The 20092-nt window shown below is 43.1% G+C and overlaps 1 protein-coding gene across 1 annotated transcript in view; it reads left to right on the top strand.

The window, feature by feature from the left end:
* Positions 1-20092, top strand: part of DDX41 (DEAD-box helicase 41) — a gene marked incomplete in the record, with an annotated part of 592639 nt that overhangs the window by 184420 nt on the left and 388127 nt on the right. The window contains 1 exon segment of the mRNA XM_044069314.1: positions 7111-7183. Within this exon segment, the coding sequence (XP_043925249.1) occupies positions 7111-7183 (73 nt within the window).

Consider the following 20092-nt stretch of genomic DNA (forward strand, 5'->3'; position numbering starts at 1 on the left):
CTACTGTAGATCCAGAATGAGTTTCCCTGGTGGGAAGAACAAGTATTTGAGAATGAGGACTTGCTGTTTACATAGCCAAGGCAAACCAGTCACTGATGTCAGATACATCAGACTTCCATTCGGGTCTTGTACAGGTGTCATAATGGTCCAAAGTGCAAAGACTTCTTCACAAAGAAGATGCCATTTCACTCTGAAGAGTATGTTGGCAGTGTTGTATCTGTCCAAATCCTCATCTAGTTGTGGGAGGCGGATATGCTTACCACATTCTGTGTCATAATAATGTGGTATATAAACAAGGTGGCACTCATTCCTACCGCCTGTGCAGAGTAGAAATGCAAGCCCGGGATCATGATGTCCAAGTATGCATGGATCTCGGAGAAGCATAAATTTCTTCAACATGGCAGTATTGCAGGCAGCCTGAGCAGAACCATCTAGGGAGACCATGAATATAAGTTGAGCAAAGAAGCATTCAGTTCATGATGAGCAGACAAAGGGTTCTTGTTGTAGACCTGTTCTGTTCCCTGCAATCAAGAGCTTCCTGGCTACTGCACAGGACATACAAGCATCTGGGGCAAGATGATGCCATTTTCTTCATCCCCTAAACAAACATCCTTCAAAAAGGTCACGCAGAGACGGATTACTGGTGCCAGAGCCATGGTCTAAAGCTAAATGCCAAAAAGTGTATAGTCATACCCTTTGGCAAAAACAATGTGCCCACAAATTACCACATAGGTGGTAACCCATTAAGTACAGAGAAAGTAATTAGGGATCTAGGGACCCAAGTTGATATCAATCTCTCCTTTGACAACCACATTGCCAAAGTGGTTAGAAAGACCTTCTACACAGCCCACCTCATCATGAAAGGATTCACATCTAGATCAAGAGAGGTAATCGTGCCCCTTTATTCATCCCTCATCAGGCCCATCATAGAATACAATGCCCCCTTTGGGATGTACCTTACCCGACACCTGCAGCAATTAGAAAGACCCCAAAAGTACCTCACCAGGAGGATCAAGGGACTCAAACAGATGCCATATGCTGCTCGGTTAAAAAATACTCCAGGTCTACTCAGTTGCATACCGCCTACTTCAAGGCGATCTATGCCTGACATATAAAGCTATGTCCAATCCAGAATTAATGGACATGCTCCACCTCAGTAAATCTAAATCCCTTAGAGCCACGCGCTCGAGGGACCTGAACCTCAGCACAGAAATAAATAGAACATGCTGGAGGGACAGGTTCATAACCCAGAGGCTCCCTTTGCTCTGGAATAGAATTTCAATTCATGTTAGGCAGAGCACCTCACTGACTCTCTTCAAGAAGAATCTTGATGAGTGGATGGGGGATCGTAGGTTTGTCCCGGGGATTACTTCCATGTCACTATTGGACAGAGGCACAGTAAACTAAACTTTAAAAAGGGCACAGTATATTTAAATCAAGGGGTGGCGTAAGCCAAACACAATCGAGCTAGGCTTATAAATGCCCCAGGGCAGATAGCCTAGTATGAACCTATGAACCCTACTCAGCTCCTGTAATTCTAAAGGTGCTGCAGAAGATACTGTGGTAGAAACTCAGGATGATCCTAAGAAATCTGCATTGGCCCACTTAGCATTGGTTCTCCATGATAGTAGAGCTTATAAAGAGACCACTGTTAGACTTGGTCATTCAGCATCCTGATGCACCCAACCTGTTTGGACTCAGACTGGTTGCGTATTTACTGTGTATTGTGGAAGAAGAAGAAAGAATCTAACGCAATGAAATCTAGTGAACTGAAAAAGATTTTCTGTTTGGTGAAAGAAAAGAAGTAATGATTAGTTTCAAGCAGGGGTGCTCATCATTCGGTTTTACTTTTTTTATTTATTTATTTTATTTTACATTTGTTAACCAGGAAAGTCCGACTTGGAACAAGCCAATTTTCAGCGGAGGCCTGGGGAGAAATGCTCCCGATGCATGTCTTTGTAAGGTGGGAGGAAACCAGAGCACCCGGTGGAAACCCACACGAACACAGGGAGGACATGCAAATTCCACACAGAAGGCACCCCAGCCGAGAATTGAACCGGAGAACCTCTTGCTGTGAGGCAACAATGCTACCGCTGCACAACTGCGCCATACTTATTGGAACTTTTTTTTTTTTTTTTTTTTTTTTTGCAGGACTCTGCTACTCTGGTTAAAATGCATTCATCTGCCTTATCGACATCATACCACAGTAGTGACACTAAGCTAACAACTTGATTGTTGAGCAGTTCTTGGAAGAAATTATCCACCTTTGGCCACCAAGGAGAAACTACAGTTGTGTAAAATCTTACCGTAACAGTAGATGACCTCCTCTTCACTGTTGCAGTATTGCTTAAAGATGGGGGAGTAAAAAAAAGCTCAAGAAACAGAATGGGAGGTGGAAGGCTGAGAAGAGCCCTCAACAAACCCACATAAAATGGTTTCAGCCAAACCTGCTCTGGCCCTAGAAACCCTATCCAACTTAATGTTTAGTAAAGGTATTCAGTGAAGACCAAGTAGCAGCTTCAAGGGTGGAATGGATGTCTAACCCCTTGAAGAAGGCACGAGAAGAAGCAACAGCCCTAGTAGACTGAGCTCTAATAGAAGCAGACAGAAATTTGCCATGAAAAGAATAACAAAGAGAAATAACCTTAGATATCCGGGAGGAGATGGTTTGCTTAGAAAACAACCAAACTCAGACAGGGCATAAGTAATGTGTCCTATGCAGACCGCCTCAAGGCCCCATCCCTGTAGTCTGCCTCCTACAGGCTTTTGAGGGGAGGGGATTGTAAGACCCCACTCTGGGCCTCCTACATATCCACAGAACAAACAGTACTAGAATTACCCATTCTTAAGACTTAAACTTTGCCTGTGATATAAATAGGATCTGCTGGAGAGGATAGGTATGTATCCCAGCGTCTATGGAACAGGCTCCCCATCCATGTGAAGCAGAGTTCCTCCCAAATCCAATTCAAGTGCAACTTGGACAATTGGATGGGAAACTGGAAATTCATCCCTGGTGTGGCACCTATCTCTCTGATGCAAACAGGTAGCCTGTAAATGGTTCATCTCCCAGGCACATGCTTACACTTATCTCTGACGAGTTCTGATACCCTTGATTTGGAATGCATGGCTAGGCTTAAAAAAGCCCTTGTGGTCGTTAGCCTAGTAAACACGTAGAGAGGAAGCTGCCTATTTGTGAGCCTGTGTTTTGGACCTGCTCAGTCTGCCACAAGATGGTGCTCTGAAGGAATATGTACTGCTTAAAGAGTTGACTGATAACTGAGAGCCACATCCCAAGCCTGAAGCGCCATCCTGCAGAGGAGGTAAGATATTGTGCCCCCCTGCTTGTTGGCATACCACATTTATTTATTTTATTATTTATTACAGTTTGATAATTGGGGAAGTCCACTGGGCCAAGAAGAGCCTGTTTTCAGTGGAGGCCTGGGGAGAAAAGCTCCATAGGTGATACCATACACTGTATGAGTTCTCAGGCAAATTACATAGACGTTATAATCATGAATATCAAGCAAGGTATATACAATACTGACAAAATAGGATGGAGTACAAAGTATGAAAGTAATTACATTTGAATACAGAGTGGCTGCAGTGGCAGTGGAACAAAACAAAATACATGTTCAGACTGTAGCACTTTAACATTTGGAGAATAAGGATTTTTTTTTTAACTTTCAGAAATAGATGGAAGTAGAGGAAGATATATCAGAAGATAAGTATGTCTAGTAGATATTAGGCAAGCATATATGAAGAAATGAATGTGTTAGAGTGGCTGAAAGCAAGCTTTACAATGGCAATAAGTTTAGTTTTTATTTACAGAAAAGAGGTAGTAACCAATACCGAAGTAAAGCTGTACAAGAAGGTTGAATATGGGAAAAAGATAAAAGAGAAATTAGAAATTTAGCAGTGGAGTTAGAAGTTTAGTTGAGTAGAATGCTGCTAGGTGGTGAGAAGAGGGGACTGCTGAATTGACTGTAGTGGGGGAACTCAAGTAGGAGATGAACAGGAACATGTCCAATTTGTTGATGGGTAGGAGTGTAGTAGGCATTTGAAGTTTGTGTGGTTAGGGGTGTTACGAAGGGAGGGGAGAGAGAGTTCCATAGTTTGGCTATGCAATAAGATAGCAAAAGGTGTCCAGGGGGGCCAGGAAGGTTTGTGAATGTGTAAGAGATTTTGATTTTCTGATCGGAGTGAGCGGTTGGGTATGTAGGGGGTTAAGGAGGAGGATAGAGTGGGGCAGCTGGATGGCTTGAACATTAATTTATGGGCAGTGGTGAGCTGTAAAAAGTTCAGGTAATTAGGAAGTTCTAGCCACTGTAGAGATAGGAGGGAGTTGCAATGATGGAATGAGTTTTTGGAGTTGGTGGCGAATTTCCTTGAAAAATACATTACTGTAGTGTTGTCTGTGTTGCACCTTCAAGGAGCCCGGAGAGATATGGGGTGAAAAGCCTGAAAGGCCAGAATTGGATCCCTCACCTTTGATGTTGATATGGTCTTACTTCTGATGGGGAGGCTAGAGACTCTGAACTTTCAGGTGACTTTCAGGAGACCAGGAGATACCCACCACCCCATGTCTAAGGCATTGGTGAACAGCTCTTGAGAAGGGAGTGGAGGCTGAAAGGGCTGGCCTGGGTTGAGAGCGAATTGTCGAGTCCATCACTCTAATTCCTTCTTGAGACGGGGAAGGAGAGGTACACTGAAATTCAGAGGGTGATGAGGCTGCATTCAAACTGACTTTTGAGGTACCACTGAAGCTTCCACATATGCAGTCTGGTAAGAGGAAGCATCTGAATAGAAAAGGCCATGAATCCCAGGACTCGTAGAAACTGGCTGGCATGGCAGTCAGGGGAAGAAGAGACTTAGTCCTGCAACCCAGATACACATGATCCTGAGAGGGAGACAGGACGGACTTTTGATAGTAAACCCCAGACTTTGAAGAAGAGGGATGGTGAACTGCAGATCTTGCAGCAATCGACTGGGAGAAGGTGCTTGAAGCAACAGGTCATCTAGATGAAGAGAAATCTAAATGCCTTGGAGCCTGCAAAGGCAGTCACAGGAGCTAGGTATTTTGTGAATATACTTGGGGCAGTAGAGAGGCCATAGGGCAAAGCAGAGAACTGAAAATGAGAGGAAGATGGAGAGAAACGTGAAAACTTCTTGAAGAGAGGGTGAATTGGGATATGAAAGACACCAGAAAAGCCTGGGGTAATAAGAGAGGAAGCAGAGTTTGAAGAGTAAGCATCTGAAAAGAAGGGATCTCAAGAAAGGTGTTGAGCCAGTAGAGATCCAAAATAGGTCTCCAAGTGCCCTTCCTCCGAGGAACCAGGAACATCCTGGAATAAAAAGCCCATTCCAGTTAAGAATGGACCCTTGGTTCAACAGGAACCCTAGAACCCCAGGGAAATGAAGTTGCTCTCTGGGAGGTTGAGGAATCCCAGAAAAAGGAGGGAGAGATTTCCATACCATGAAGTAACCCTGACGGATAATAGAAAGAACCAAAGAGTCTGAAATGATGAGACACCAGTTTGGAACACCAAAAAAGTAAATTTAAAAATAAAAGTAAAAAAAAAAAAGTATCTGGTGTTTCTAAATATTCAGTACAGCAACAAAATGTTCAAACCAACTGCATTGAAACGGGCGGCAAAAGAAGTTCTAGGTAGTTGCTTTCATACATCTCTTTAATGCCCTATGTTCTGTGTCTGGAGCATAAATGTGATGTATGGCACAAACAGGATCTCTTAAGCTTATCTATACCAATTGACTGATGGGCTGCCCGGGGTGGGACATCCCTTCTTTAAGGAATACTGCAACAGTAGTATAGGAGGACATCTGTTTTGCCCAGGAAAAGCTGGCTTTGGACTCCTTTAATCTGATAACATTGGTTCTGTTTAAATATATGCCCTGGAAGATTATCTTCCAGGTAGTGTTGAGATCCGCTATGGGGATACCAGATCTTTAGCGCGGTTTACAATGTTAGCTTTCAGATGAGCCCTTTTTATTTACCCCCATCCTCCCAAAAATGTTTTAACATTTCTCTTAACAAGACTGTTAAATGTTTTGTTTTTTTCCAACTGCAGAACAATGGGGTGAGCATTTTGTCCCTATTAGATGTCTGCAAGCAACTTACCTTCTGACTTGACAGATCAGTTGTGTGACTTTTGTCCAAGGAAAGGAAGGGAGGCCAATGTCTAAGCAAACCCTTTCAAAGTGGTTATCTAAGTGAAATGTGGAAGACCCGTCAGTGACAGATTTGGGCACACTCTCTTAGAGCAGATGCTACCCCAGGTGCTTTCTTTAGAATTGTCTCATTGTGGAGCATTTGTGAGGCAGCCACCTGGTCTTCTGACCAGAATGTTTTGAAATAGTACAGTGTGAATCTGCAGTCCGACTAGGGCAAGGTTCATATTTCCAATCCTGCAAAGACTTGTCTTAAAGGACTTGACAAGACAACAGTGATTGTGTCCACCTCCCCATTCCTACTATAGCTCTGGAAAGTCTTCTTGTATGTTGGGAATTGTAGTGCAGCAGTGGCCCATATGAAGAACAGTAGATGTTAGAGCAAGGATCACTTTTGCATTACCAGCTGCTCCTTTTTCTTTTTCTTCCATGGTCATCCTTTGGCATTCCAGAGGTACTAAATCTAGAAGCAGAAGGCACACCCTTCCCCTTAACTGTACTTACATTTATCCCAAGCGTCTAATGACAGGATATTACAGTTGCAGATCTGACTTCTGAACTATCCACGGTCGAAATCCCTATTATTTGCAGCTTCTACCTTCTCTTTCAGTGGCAAAAAAAGAACAGAAAAGGGTGTGGCATGACTCATCTCTTAGCTTGAGATGCATGCTTATGTTAATGTGCAGGTGAGAGTTGTGTCAAACTCGTATATAGATGGAGCTCTGGAAGTTATGCAGGTAGGGTGGACTTCTGTCTGCAACTATTTCCCATACATTAGGAGGTGAACTGTAGTAGTAATCCTGCTCCAGCATCTGATGTTATGGTGTGTTCATTACTCAACTGCTGGTTTAAGTGAATAACTAGAACTGCTAGCATGGTTTGTCTTTTTTTGTGCTTATGTTTCTTTTCTGTTTTTACTCACAGCAATTCTGAGAGGGTTGAAGAAAAAAGGGATCCAACATCCAACACCAATTCAGATACAGGGGATCCCGACTATGTAAGTGCCTTTTTTTATTTTTTTAATTTAATACTGCTGCTGCATTCTGTCTTTTGAACCCTCTGATGAATAATGTCCAAGCAGTAACACAATCCCACCAGTTTTAGTAATAATCTTATTTTTTTACCAGGTAGGCCCACTGGACACAGCCCCTTTTCAGGGGCAACCTGGGAACAATATGTGGTTAAGTCACTTGTGCAAGGTCACACTGTAGGCAAATGAGGGAATCCTACCTTGTCTCACAGGAACTACAGCTCACAACTTTAACCTCTGTGTTTAACTCTTTGTAATGTTTTACCTTCATTTCTCTACAGATGCCTTGCTGTGCTTATTCACTGACCTAGAAATTGTTAGATTTCATAACTGTATGGCTCATTTTCTTTTGTGTTTCAATGCCAGAGATGTAGTCTTTCTAATTTTTACATGTTCTGGTCAAGTCTCTTAGATTTTTATATTTTCCATTTTTCATTCTTCTGCATAAATGCTTTTCCCTTTTTTAATACCACTTGGGTTCTATACTCCCTGGCAGATCCCACTCCTTCATACAATGTGTCCATCTCATAGCCATGTTTCACTGCTAATTATTGTTCCTCTGACCCTGTTAATGCCTAGTTATTGTATTGCTCTGTTAGAGTTGAACACTACAGTATGGCCCTCAAGTGTACTTATCTCAAGGATTTTTTCCATCCAGGGAATTTGGCATTCATTGACTTACATTCATTAAAGTCTGTAAAAAAAATTGGATTCATCCTTTGTGCCAGTTGTGGTATTACAAAGGTAGTCTGGTGTGAGTACAGAGTCTTGTGTTTTATTTTTGCCTCTAGGTGCTGTTAATGACAGCTGTTGTGTCGCTTTTGTGCTACCTGTTTTGTTTTATTCCTTTCATAGCTAGAAAGTGGCTCATTTCTAGTTTTCTCTGTGATGTAAATGCTGAAGGTCTCAAAGTACAGATAAGCTTCATGCACTTTTCTTCTGTATTCTTGGTAGCCATGTTGCACCAACTCCTGGCATTGTCCGTTTGTGCTGGTTTTAGGTTTTAATTCTTCGTAGTCTGGTAAGATCATGAATTTGTTTCTGAACTTTGAGTCAGAACATTGTTGTTGCTAGAAATTTCAGAACTTGGGAGCTCTCTCTGAATATTAGTTGGATTATAAATTTTTGAAGATCTGAAGTGTTGGAGGCAGATTGGTGACAGCTGGCGAGACCATTGCCATACGTTCCGAGTACATGTGCAGTTGTGCATTAAGCCATTTATTTTGCTCATCTGGATGCTTTCCATGAGGGTGAGACGAGGGTTATGCCAGTCATTGTAGGTATTTATAGCGATATGGGTGCTCTGACATTTTATTAACTGTAAAGTTGTGAATTGGAGTGGAAGATTTATGTTTGCAGTTGTGTGAACACATCAGTATATTATGGTTTTGTTAGCAAGAATGGCAGTGGGGGTAGAATGTTGAATTCTGTTTGTGGTGAGGGAATAGATTTAGATGGCTATTCTCTTTTGTTAGTGTGGGTGCACTGAGGTGGTTGTATTATGTTAGGTATGTGGTGGCTTGCATATGTAGGATCTTTGTTGTCCTAGTGTTGCACAGATTGTGCTAATAACTTGTTAAATTTCTTTGCTGGTGGTCAGAAGTAAGGAAATTTTAACCTAGTTCAGACCATAATGCCACATTGACTGTCAGCCTTTAGATACGTGCAAGTGCAGACCTAGACAGAGTTGTCGATCTTCTAAACTGTCACTCTGCACTTGATCCAGATTTGGACTGAGTGACATACATCACACCAACCCTCCCCATATTGGATTGCTAGTATGAGAGGTAGCTGCTGATTTTGTGACTTAAATCACTTCGTCACAGTGCCAATCTAGTAATGCAATCTTCCTGCATGTTAGTAAAGTATGTACTGTATGGAGATGGAACAATACCTTGTGCTTTAGACTGGCCGTCATTATATTTGCTGGTTGATGTGATGTGTGCAAGGCCTTTTTCCTTGTCCGTAGTTGCTTACCTGATGATATACTTACTGTTACATATTATGATCTTCCCACTGAAACCCTCCTTACAGCAGCTAATTCTAATGTAACTCCGCTGTCAGTTATTCGTTATGTACATTCTGTCATTTCTGATTTTCCAGATCTACAGTGGATATAAAAAGTGTACACACCCCTGTTAAAATGCCAGGTTTTTGTGATATAAAAAATATGACCACAATAAATCATTTCAAAACTGTTCCCAACTTAAATGTGACCTGTAACCTGTACAGTTCATTTGAAAAACAAACAAATCTGTTGGGGGAAAAATATAAAAAATAAAAAACTTACAATAAGCTGGTTGTATAAGTGGGCACATGCTTGATCTAATACTTTGTTGAAGCACCTTTTTATTTAATTAAAGCATTCAGTCTTTTTGGGTTGGGTAGGAGTCTATCAGCATGGCACATCTTGACTTGGCAATATTTGGCCACTCTTCCTTGCACTCCATATCTGTCAGATTGTGAAGGCATCTCTTGTGCACATCCCTCTTCAGGTTACCCACAGATTTTCTATTGGATTTAGATCTGGGGTGTGGCTGGGCCATTCCAAAACTTTAATTTTCTTCTGGTGAAGCCATTCTTTTGTTGATTTGGATGTATGGTTGGGGTCACTGTCGTGCTGAAAGGTGAAATTCCTCTTCATCTTCAGCTTTCTAGCAGATGCCTGAAGGTTTTGGGCCAAATGTGACTGGTATTTGGAACTGTTCATAATTCCCTCCACCTTGACTAAAGCCCCAGTTCCAGCTGAAGAAAAGCAACCCCAAAGCATGATACTGCCACCACCATGCTTCACCGTGGGGATGGTATTCTTTTGGTGATGCGAAGTATTGTTTTTGCACCAAACGTACCTTTTGGAATTGTGGCCAAAAAGTTTAACCGTGGTCTCATCAGACCATAACACATCTTCCCACATGTTTTTGGGAGACTTGATGTATTGTTTTGCAAATTTTAGCAGGGCCTGGACATTTTTCTGTGTAAGAAAAGGCTTAAAGGCTTGAGTCTTGCAACCCTACCCGATAGTCCAGACATATGGAGAATACGGGAGATTGTCACATGTAGTACACAACCAGTACTTGCGAGAAATTCCTGCAGCTCCTTCAGTGTTGCTCTAGGTCTCTTGGCAGTCTCCCTGACCAGTTTTCGTCTTGTCTTTTCATCAATTTTGGAGGGACTTCCATTTCTTTGCAACGTCACTGTTGTCCCATATTTTTTCCCCTTTTTGATGACTGTCTTCACTGTATTCCATAATATATCCAATGCTGTGGAAATTTTTTTTGTACCATTCTCCTGATACCTTTCAACAATGTAATCCCTTCGATGCTTTGTAAGCTGTCTGTGAACCATGGCTTTTGCTGTAGCAGGCAACTGAGTAAATGTCAGGAATATCCTACTTGGACAGCTGAACTTTATTTGTGGTTAATCAGAGTCTCTCTAATTGATGGCAGGTGTGTACCCAAGAAGACTGAATGGTGCAATTAAATCAAAAGGTGCTTCAGCAAAGTATTAGTTTAAGGGTGTGCACACTTATGCAAACAGCGTATTGTACATTTTTTTATTTTATTTATTCCCCTAACAGATTTGTTTGTTTTTCAATTGAATTGTACAGGTTATAGGTCACATTAAAGGTGGGAAGAGTTTTGAAATGATTTATTGTAGTCTCATTTTTTTATATCCCAAAAACCTGGCATTTTAACAGGGATGCACACACTTTTTATATCCACTGTATAGTTGTTGTATGTAGAATAAATTTTATTTACCAGGCTGTCCACTTTCAATCTTCCATATTGAAAGCCTACTTTAGAGTGACCTTACCAACCTGCAAGACTGACCGTCTTCTAAGCAGTTCTAAGTAATAAGAAAATGAAAGCAGTAGTGTTTGCTAACCCTGACTGGTCTGCTTTAGTATGTTGTAACTCTCATATTCTTAGAAAACAGGCCAGCCATAATCAGACTGGTCCTGGTTTTCATTGCATCGGTACATAGCTTTAATCTCTCCTAATTTTCCTGCCACATTTTCTTTGCCTCCATTTTGCATATAAACAAGATTCCAGTTCAGTCTAGAAGTCAGGGCTGCTGCTAACATGATTATACTCCTCTCCTAAATTGAAGCTAGGACCCTGCAGAATAATCTCTCATGTAAGAACTGCACAGCTTTGAAACTTTAAAAGTTGTAGTATACAGGATTTGCAGGTTTATTGTTTTGAATGTCATCATGTGATCCTGTCATGTACTACTGTTGACTACCATTTTTTTTTTTAATAATCACTGTCCCACAACTGATAATCAGGCCCTCCTGTCCCATAAAGGCTCCATTGTCTCATTTCTTCTCTTTAGGGTGAGAGCTGGCCTACATTCCATTTGTTTTTTGGTGGGTGTGAGATAAGCACCAGGAGTGGTGTGTTCATCATCTTTTGCTCAGGGGGATAGCTTTTAACTTGACCCTGTTATTTTCCTACTGGAGCTTAATGACTTATTCGGAGTTGATATTGCATGGACCTGTCACCACCTTCAGAAAATTGCATAGCAATCAGTTATCCCCCCCCCTGGGCATTGAGGCAAATGCTTCCCTTGGTGCTGCACTCTCCACAAAGGAACTCAATATGAGTGTGTGTTTCTGGGCCGCTCCCCTCCCACCCTAAGACAAGTAAGCAGGTTCAACCTCTTCATTTGTCTTCCACACCCAGTTTGTTTTTTTAACACTGGGACTACTGTTAGATCGGATCTTCTGAGTTGTAGTTAGGGCTCTGTCCCTTTACAAGCAGATAGCCAGCAGCTGACTACCTTTACAGTGTAGGATTTGCCCAGGCAGCTAACTACCTTTACAGTGTAGGATTTGCCCAGGCATGGTCTGCTGTTATGCACTTGTAGCCTCATTCCACCTATCACCTCATTTCTGTGTCTTGTAGTAAAGTAATGGAACAGTATGCCAGAAGTCATCTTTAGTCAGTGTGACAGACTTGAAGTTAGATTTGTTAAGGATGTGACTCTGCTCAAGGACCGATGGATAGACTGATGGAATATTTCCATACTTCTGCTGTAGGTAGGTAATTTCCTTTAATCCCACTGTAGCTTGCTATGCACCGTCTGCTTACTTTCATGTTTTTTTCTCCCATAACACTACCAACCCTGTCACTTATGTAATGAGGGCTGCTGCTGTGTACAGGGTTGCTCTGCCCCCATCTTGTTACAGTTTTATTGTTCTATGTTTCACAAAACCGCCATGTTAAATTATACTTATCTAGCAATTCCCAAATGTCTTTGCTTTAGCTCAGGTCTTAAGATTAATCCTGCTGCTGTTCTGTTTCTACCAGCAGTAGCCTTGTACTATATTAGCTGAACATCTATTAGTAAATGCAAAGATTGTGCAGCTTTGTGCCGTGTAATGAAGGACCAAGTTTTTGTCGTATTTCATTTCACATTTCTGTATTTTATACCCATTGCTGAGAGCCTTTCTTGTTTTTTATTACTTTGCTGTCCCTGGCTCTTTGTCTGGGGACCTTGCTTTCTTCTGGTGATAGGTTCATAGGTAGATACTAGGCTATCTGCCCTAGGGCATTTATAAGCCTAGCCAGAGTGTATTTGGCTTCCACCTCCCTATTAGATTAGCCTACTGTGCCTCTGTAAAGTAGGTCACAGAAAGTACCCTTTTAAGATTAGTTTACTGTGCCTCTGTCTAGCAGGGACACAGGAGAGATCCCAGGGGTGAATTTGTGATTTCCCATCCACGCGTCCAAATTTCGCTTGAAGAGGGTCAGCGAGGGGCTATGTCTAACATGAATTGGGATTCTGCTCCAGAGTGAGGGGAGCCTCTGGGAAATGAATCTGTCCCTCCAGCATGTCCTATTTATTTTTGTGCTGAGGTTTAGGTCCCTGGAGCGTGTAGCTCTAAGGGACTTGGATTTTTTGAGGTGGAGCATGTCCATTAATTCTGGGTTTGACATGGCTTTGTACGTCAGGCATAGATCACCTCTGACTAGGCGGTAAGCAACTGAGTAGAGCTGGAGTTTCTTTAGTCGAGTTGCATAGGACATCTGTTTGTAGCCCATGATCCTCTTGGTGAGGTACTTTTGGGGTCTCTCCAGTTGCTGCAGGTGTCGGGTAAGGTACATCCCAAAAGGGGCATTGTATTCAATTATGGGCCTGATGAGTGACGAGTAGAGGGGCACAATGACCTTTCTTGATCTAGATGCGAACCCTTTCATGATAAGGTGGGCTATATAGAAGGTCTTTCTAACCACTTTGGTAACATGATTGCATATTATTTTGAACTTCTGTATATTTAACTCTTTGATTGCAGTTGTCATGCAATCTGACATATTGAACTGATATTTTTTGTATGGATTCTGAATGATATTTTGTATTACTTTGATGGGTGTTTTCTTTTAAAAAAATAATGTTATGTATTTCTTCCCCCAGATAGTACTTTAGGGGGTGGTGCAAGATTTGTACAGCTGGGGAAGAGGCTGTGGCTTTCTTTTTTCCACATTGCGGCTAGCCATCAACCCCTGTCCTCATAGACTCTTCTGGTCATTTCATTACAGCAGCCACTTGCAACCCACATCAGGAATTCCTGCCATCCACCAGGGATTTGGCTAGCAGCATCTCACTCTTGAGTGACTGCTGTTGGATCAAGAGCTATCTGGAGTAGGGGCTGCCATCCAGGCAGAAGATGATGGACTGTTTTCCTTGATCTGTGTGTGGATGTCCTTCAAGGATGCATCTGCAGTCCTAACATATGGGTTGTCCTGTTGTCAGGCAGCCCTTCGGTCGGCCGGATTCCAAAGTCTGGGTCTGGCCTCGGCTGGTGTCGCACTTCACCCGACGTCATCTCTGCTGGTCTTCGGGTATAAAGGCATCAGCCGACGCCATTTTCCTCAGTCTTTCTTGCCGGCGTGCCCAAGCAGAAGCTGTTCGCAAGTGCCGGTCGGTCAGATCCAGAGATTACTACTACCGAATACTACTTCGAAGACTTCTAAAAAGCTAAGTACCCCGTTGGGGACTCTTTTTTTGCCTCAGCTGATGTCAGAAAAAGTGAATAACTGTTTAACTTGTGGGAAACAAATACCTCATAAAGATTTCCACTCTTACTGCTTACCTTGTTTAGGCCCAGACCACGACGTAGCAGCCTGTTTAGCCTGTGCTTCCTTCAACCGATGAACGCTTAGGCGTCGGTCGGAGTTTGCTGAACAGTTTTTCGGCTCAGATTTTGCGTACATTATGCCGTCGGATCCTCCGACTTCTCAAATTGTTAAGAAACGCAAAGAAAAAGACCGACACTCGCGGTCCGTGGTTTCGGCCGAAACCACGGTTAAGCAAACCGCTAGTGTCTCGGTTTCGGCCGAAACCGAGCAAACGGGTCAATCTTCAGCCGAATCCATGACTACTACCGAGGCTCCTGCTACCCTAGTTGAATCGGCCTCTGAAGTTTTGCCTATTAATGTGGTTCCTCTAGAATTATCGGACACCATCCCTTTGGATGTCTCTACCCCAGCACGTGGTGCTGCTAGGCCTCCTGCAGCCATGTCTATAAAGGCCTTTGCCAGGGCTAAAGCAGCCAAATCTGCTAAATCTGTGCCTGTTAAGCCCCCCTCACACATGCCCAGTTCCAGTTCTCAAATGCTTACTCTGGCAGAGGATCTCATCTCTTTAATAAGGGATCCCAATCTCACCCAGACAGGGCCTCTCAGCCTCCAGAAAAGAGACCTAGAGCAGAGCCCCTGAGCCAGTGTCCTCAGATGATTCTTCTGATGATTCAGACAATACAGACCATCCAGAGGCTCCTTTTTCTACTTATGAAGATTCCGATGCTGAAGAATCTATTCCTTCTGCCTCTCCACCAGAGGAATTTTCCTTTGGGGAAACCTTACATGCCATGAGAGAACAATTCCAATGGCAGGGACAAGATTTCTCTGATTCAAGAAAAGGCTTAGGACCTTTCTACATTTACCGCAACATAGGCCCTTAGCTATACCTCCAGTTCTTCCTGTTGTGGATGATGCATTTAATGATGTTTGCACTGCTCCTGATACTTTACCTCCAGCCCCTGCCATGCCCGATAGGTTTTACAGGGTACCGGACACTCATCACCACCTATACAAGGCTCCCCTTGCAGATCCTGAGACTATCTCCCAGGGGCCTAAGGCAGTAGCTTCGACCTCAGCAAAAAACCCTCTCCCTTCTGAAAGGGAATCCAGGTCCTTGGAGATGGGGTAAAAAGTATACACCTCTGCTACTCTCTCAGCTAGAGCTTTGAACTGTCAGTTTCATATGATCCAATACCAAGAGTTTATGCTTGATCAGTTAACTAAGAAACTGTCCTCTGATTATTCCTTAGATAAGAAATATGTTTTAGAAGTGGTGAATAACATTCAGCAGGTTAGTAACCATTCTTTAAAATGTGGCTATGATGCACTGGAGGCTTCATTTAGATCAGCCATGACTGGCACAGTTATAAGAAGGCATGCATGGTTGAAAGAACAGGTCTTGCCGGATCATGTTAAAGCAAAGCTATTAGATGCTCCTATGGATAAGGTCAGTCTATTTGGTTCTCCTGCCCAGCAAGTAATGAAGAAAATGGAAGAGAAGGCAAAATCTGTACAAACAGTTAAAGATTTCTTACAGGTTCAGCCCCCAAGGATTAGCAGGAACTGGCCTTCCAAAAATTGGTCCTTTCCAGACTCCTCTAAATCTCAGAGAGGCAGGAATAGACGTTCCAGAGGCAGAAATCAATCCAGAGGAGGTGCCTACAGAGGACGCCAGTGGCAAGGCAATAACCAACGAGGCACAGACACAACCACTGCCACTGCAACAGGGCAATCACAGTGACTTGGCTCTGACACCGCCTACCAGGGAACAAATAGCAGCACCCTTAGGCAGAAAGTTAGCCTTATTTTCAAAAAATTGGCACTATATCACAAGAGACAAGTGGATTTTACAAACTATAGACCAAGGCTACAGGTTTCATTTCCACACCTTACCAGTAAAAAGAGGAATGCCAAACCTACCTCCAAATCAAAAAACAGAAGCTCTAAAACAGATAGCTCAATTAACAAAGATGAGAGCTGTGGAAAGGGTACCACCTACAGAACAGGGCAAAGGATTCTACTCCAGACTCTTCCTAGTACCAAGAAAAGAGAAAAGTTGGAGACCTATTTTAGACCTGTCCGCCTTAAACACATTCATCATTGTTCCAAAATTCAAAATGCTGACCCTACAGCAACTTCTTCCCATGCTGGGCAAGGAGTGTTGGCTGGTAACTCTAGATCTCAAGGAGGCATACCTGCACGTCCCCATACGACCAAATTGCAGAAGATACCTCAGATTTCTTGCAGGATCAGAGCATTATCAATTCTCAGCATTGCCCTTTGGCTTATCTACTGCCCAGAGTATTCACAAAATGCCTGGCATCAGTAATCGCTCATTGCAGGCTACAGGAATCCAAATTTATCCATACCTGGACGACTGCCTGATACAAGCGGACAACAAAAGCAAGCTGACAAAAGACTTACAAAGGGTCATTTGCTTACTACAAGCCCTGGGATACACAGTCAATTTAAAAGTCAAGACTGATACCATCCCAAACAAGAACATTCTTGGGTGCAGAATTGGACACAGTAAAACAGATGGCATTCCTAACTGCAGAAAAACAAGAACAACTCCTCTTTACTTCTTGGCATTAACAAAGCAGAACAAACTAACAGCAAGGAAAGTACTGCAGGCCTTGGGCTTCATGGCATCATGCATAATCCTGGTCCCCCATGCCAGACTACATATGAGAAAGCTACAGTGGTACCTAAAGAATTTATGGTCTCAACACAGGCACAGCTTAGAAACCGAAATACCACTAATCCCATGCCTGAAACAAGAGTTCCTATGGTGGGCTCAAGCATGCCAGTCAACCCAGGCTTGCCCTTCCACAACTTTCAAGCAAGCCAAACCATCACAACGGACGCCTCAGACCTAGGTTGGGGGGCACACATGCTGGACAAATGCATACAAGGATTATGGACTCCAGACCAGCTGCACCTGCACATAAATCAAAAAGAAATGCTGGCAGTAAAACTAGCAATCCAGAATTTCAGACCATTCCTCAAAGAAGGCCATTTAATGATAAGGACAGACAACACCACAGTCATGTGGTACATCAACAAACAGGGAGGCACTCATTCATACCCCTATGCCGAATGACTCTGGACCTATGGAATATGGCTCTGAGCTACAACATCCAGTTACAGGCAATATTTGTACCGGGAAAAGAAAACATCCTAGCAGACATGTTAAGCAGAACTACCTCGGATGCTCACGAATGGATGCTACACCCGGACATCTTCAAGGCCATCACAAAGAAATGGGGAATGCCACAAATAGACCTATTCGCATCCCCACTCAATCACCAGCTCAAGAAATTCTGCACAAGGACATACCACCCACTTGCATGGAAGGTGGACTCTCTATCCTTCAGTTGGAAAGGCCTGACAGCATATGCATTCCCACCTCTTCCTTTGATGCACAAGGTACTACTGAAAATCAAAGAGGAACGCCCAAGGATAATTCTGATAGCTCCAAATTGGCCAAGACAACACTGGTATCCATTGCTGAGGAGCATGTCTCGGGAAGAACGTGGACACTACCCTGATGCCTTTGATGTTAACTCAGAACGACTACAACATCATGCATCCAAACCTAGAAACTCTGCAACTGACTGCCTGGAACATTACATAACAGCAACTAACCCAGATTTATCCCAAAGGGTTAAAGACATTATCCTTGAGGCCCGCAGACCTTCAACAAGAAGGAACTATGCAGGAAAATGGAAAAGGTTTGTCATTTGGAGTACTGAAAGAGGAAAAGATGTGTGAAAGATAGATATTGCTAACATCCTGGAGTACTTGGCAGAGCTTCTCCATACAGGCCTGTCCTATTCCTCCATCAAGATACATGCATCAGCTATTTCTGCAGAATACAGCTTGATCCCCTGTCTTCTCACATCCTCTACTCAGGCAGTTCCTCAGAGGAATCAAGAATGTAAAACCTCCTAGGAAACCACCATTACCAGCATGGGACTTGAACTTTGTGCTAGAAAAATTGACACTCCCTCCATTTGAACCAGCAGCAACAGCAGATCTTCAACACCTATCCTGGAAAACTGCTTTCCTACTGGCAATTACTTCAGCAAGAAGGGTTTTGGAACTACAGGCCTTAATGGCAGTACAACCCTTCCTAATCTTCCATCAAGATAGAGTGTCCATGAGAACTAATCCTACATTTATGCCTAAGGTGGTATCCAGAGTGTCTCTAAACCAGGCAATCCACCTACCTACCTTCTTTCCCAATCCACAGAACAGGGGGGAAAGACTGCTGCATACCTTGGATGTACATAGACAGTTGCGCTACTACCTGGACAGAACCAAGGGCAATAGAAAAACTGACCAGCTTCTAGTAGCTTATGCAACAGGAAGGGAAGGTAAAGCAATTTCCAAACAGACAATCTCCAAGTGGATAGGAAATTGCATAAGATTCTGTTACTCCTACCATGGAAAGCAAATTCCACAGAACATAAGACCTCACTCTACAAGGGCTACAGCCACTACCACTGCTTTCTTACGAGGAGTGGCTACCCAAGGACATTATTGAGGCGGCTACTTGGACCTCCGTGCATACGTTTGCCAAGCATTACAACTTACCTCTATACTCTAGATCCCGAGCAGGGTTTGCCACTGCTGTATTGCAAGGGATCCTAACTACACCATAATTCTTCTTCCTCCTCCCCTAGTTTGGCTATGGTATTCTACCCATTTGTTAGGACTGCAGATGCATCCTTGAAGGACATAGTACAGTTTTGTACCTACCATAAATGTAGATGTCCGAACAGGATAGCATCTGCAGTCAGGATTACCCACCCTCCTTCCCCTCTGTGGTACTCCTAGGGTATTTACCCTCCTTATAGCTAGCTAGGGGGGGATCTCTTATGGTGTATTTGTTTGTATATATGTACATACATGCTTATTTTTTGTGTTTGCCTTCTATTTTTTTTTGGAAACATTGGCATTTACCCAAAATTTAGCTTTCCAAGAGGGCAACTGGCATCTGGGGCAAGAAACACTGAGGAAAATGGCGTCTGCTGATGCCTTTATACCCGAAGACCAGCAGAGATGATGTCTGGTGAAGTGCGACACCAGCCGAGGCCAGACCCAGACTTTGGAATCCGGCCGACCGAAGGGCTGCCTGACGACAGGACAACCCATTTGTTAGGACTGCAGATGCTATCCTGTTCGGACATCTACATTTATGGTAGGTACAAAACTGTACTTTCTCTGCAGCAGCCTGTTTGAGCTTCTGAAATGCTTCCCCTCTGCTGCATCCCTGCTTCTGTGCCTTCACACTAGTACAACTGCTGTGTATCACACAGCTTGGTTGGCACAGGCTATCTTGACCTAATGACTGCGTGCTAAGTCCCCTGTCTCTGCTAGGAGCCAGTTTCAGCTGTTCACTTCTTTTCTTTACCTCATTTCCTGCAGCACCTAGACTGCTGATCAGTCCCAGGTCATCTGGGACACATGGGCAAGGTTTTATCCCTCCACATCATGAAGTTCATAGAGGCAATGATTTTTTAACCTTTGTGTCACATGTATCTGTGTGATGTGGTTGGATGTGTATTGTGTCATGCAGTGTTTCACTTCTGTGAGTCATCACTTGTATATGTGGGTGTAATGTGATGCAGTGTATTTATGCAATGCAGTAGTTTCTGTTTTAATACTGCATTAACGTTTTTTATTTTACGTATGCATTTGTGTGCAGTGTTTGATCAGCTGTGCTGGCCAAGGGTTTCATCCTTGATTATGATTCAAGTGAACAGGGAATTGAGTAATGGACTCT

This window comes from Protopterus annectens, chromosome 4.part0, assembly GCF_019279795.1.
Source record: "Protopterus annectens isolate FY-2018-M chromosome 4.part0, PAN1.0, whole genome shotgun sequence".
Lineage (NCBI taxonomy): Eukaryota > Metazoa > Chordata > Ceratodontiformes > Protopteridae > Protopterus > Protopterus annectens.